General features: G+C 33.0%; 1 protein-coding gene across 1 annotated transcript in view; it reads right to left on the bottom strand.

Moving 5' to 3' along the window:
• The window catches only part of LOC110414976 (folylpolyglutamate synthase), a 15,773-nt gene that overhangs the window by 10,577 nt on the left and 3,375 nt on the right, over positions 1-1,821 (bottom strand). Inside the window, exon 8 of the mRNA XM_089783286.1 lies at positions 565-751. Within this exon, the coding sequence (XP_089639412.1) occupies positions 565-751 (187 nt within the window). The remainder of the gene's footprint in view (positions 1-564; positions 752-1,821) is intronic.

Here is a 1,821-nt window from a genome sequence, read left to right as displayed (position 1 = left end):
TAGTTCGTTGCTCATGAAGGTGTACTTTAGGGTGTCTTTGGTACTTAAGATGATAAAGAGGATAGACTAAGACAAGATAAGAAAGTGGATTGGATTAGATGGTTTTATCCAATGTTTTGTTGGTGTATGCAAGAATAAAGGTCAGATATAACAATTTGTATCATATGCCATGTTTGGTTTAATATGGGTAGGTTTAAGTTAAGATGATATTTTCTTGCAATTGATCAAAATTATACCATTAGCCATATCACTATATCCTAAAGACAAGTTTTAGATAAATATCTACCTTTTAGGGTGCAATAGGAAATATTGAAGCAATAGTTATTGGTTGATATCCATCCCAGTATCTCATGGGTTTTAAACAATCTTAACCTTGTCAACAAGATCAAGTAATATTCTAGGAGGATTCGTCATACAATTTCCTATGCTGTTCTCCTTTGCAAGTAAATCCCAAACATATGATGATTTTTATACTATCCTCTCTATCGCTATTATCTTGTGTGCCAAATACACCTTTAGTTCATGAGAGGGGAAGTAACGAGGGGAAAGTTAATAACTAATTGCCTTTTGGAAATAGAAATGTCTCTTATGAAATATTTGGCATCATGCATCGCAGTATTAGACTTTCCCAAGAACTTTACTGCTATTTTTGTTTCATGCAGATCATATTCAGTTTCTTTATCTTGATACTTTTGTTTGGCCTTTTTTTCCTTTTGTTTTTCTTGTCCCCATTTTGCAGGATTGATGTTTCCTGATGATTGTTCATGCAAATACTGTTCTGAAGTGTGGGATTTTTGGACTTTCGAACTTCTACGATCAAGAACAACAGTTTTCCATTACACCAAGACAGATATTCTCTTGTTTAGCAATCTCCCTTCACAATCAAGGTCTCACTAGAGACAGTAGGCTTCAAGCTAGAACAAAATCAGGATCAAAGTTACATCAATGCTGTACTTTATATGGTAAAAAACAATTCATTGATAAACTTTTGCATTTCAAAATTTTTTGTTTTAATTTAAGAGAAGTAAGATATGATGCTTGATAGTTAAGGCCAGATGTTAGCTTTTGAAATCTGGATGATCTACTTCAATTTCTCCAATTTTTTTAATTTAACATGGCATGGGTTCAGATTTGAGGGTAAATTATTAAACTTTCAAGTTTATCATGGTGTTTTTTAGGATTTATGGTGCTCCTGGAATTCATATTGCGTATCCAAATTTAAGGATTCATTTGAAAGTTTTTGTATAACTTCATAATTTGATTTCATAGGCTGTTGACGTAGATAGACTGTCTTAGCGAAACCTGTTTTAACACAATGGATGAAGCTTTGGAAACTTAAAATTCATTTGATAATTCTGTATAGCTTCATGACTTGATTGCATAATATATGGTCATAAACTTCACAGTTTATATGAAACAGAATAAATGAGTGGAAGTTCATTTTCTTTTTTGGAAAGGTTAGTGGAAGTTCATTACATACTGGAATATGATACAATCTGTGTTTCAGGGGACACAGCTTTTCAGTGGTGAAATGCATGTTGACATGGGCTGAAACAAACATCTATGTCACCAAGTGTTCGTATAGTACAGTTGATTTGTAGCCTTTGTCAGACCAAAGATATATGACTTCAAATCTGACCGCATCAAACCAGTGCAGGGGTAGTTGATAAAGTCTAAAAAGGCATCTAATTAAGGATGACTGCTAAAAGAAAAAGTACAAAACTGTCAATGAAAAGCAATGTGGGAAGATGATTCAAATTGAAAAATTAAATTGTTAAGGGGCTAATTATCAGTTTGGTACATTTTATGAAGTCAAGTGTG

This window comes from Theobroma umbraticum, unplaced genomic scaffold (assembly GCF_002168275.2).
Source record: "Theobroma umbraticum cultivar Fairchild unplaced genomic scaffold, ASM216827v3 scaffold_147.0, whole genome shotgun sequence".
Lineage (NCBI taxonomy): Eukaryota > Viridiplantae > Streptophyta > Magnoliopsida > Malvales > Malvaceae > Theobroma > Theobroma umbraticum.
Note: the sequence above shows the minus strand (reverse complement) of the source record. Positions and strands in the feature narration are given on the sequence as shown.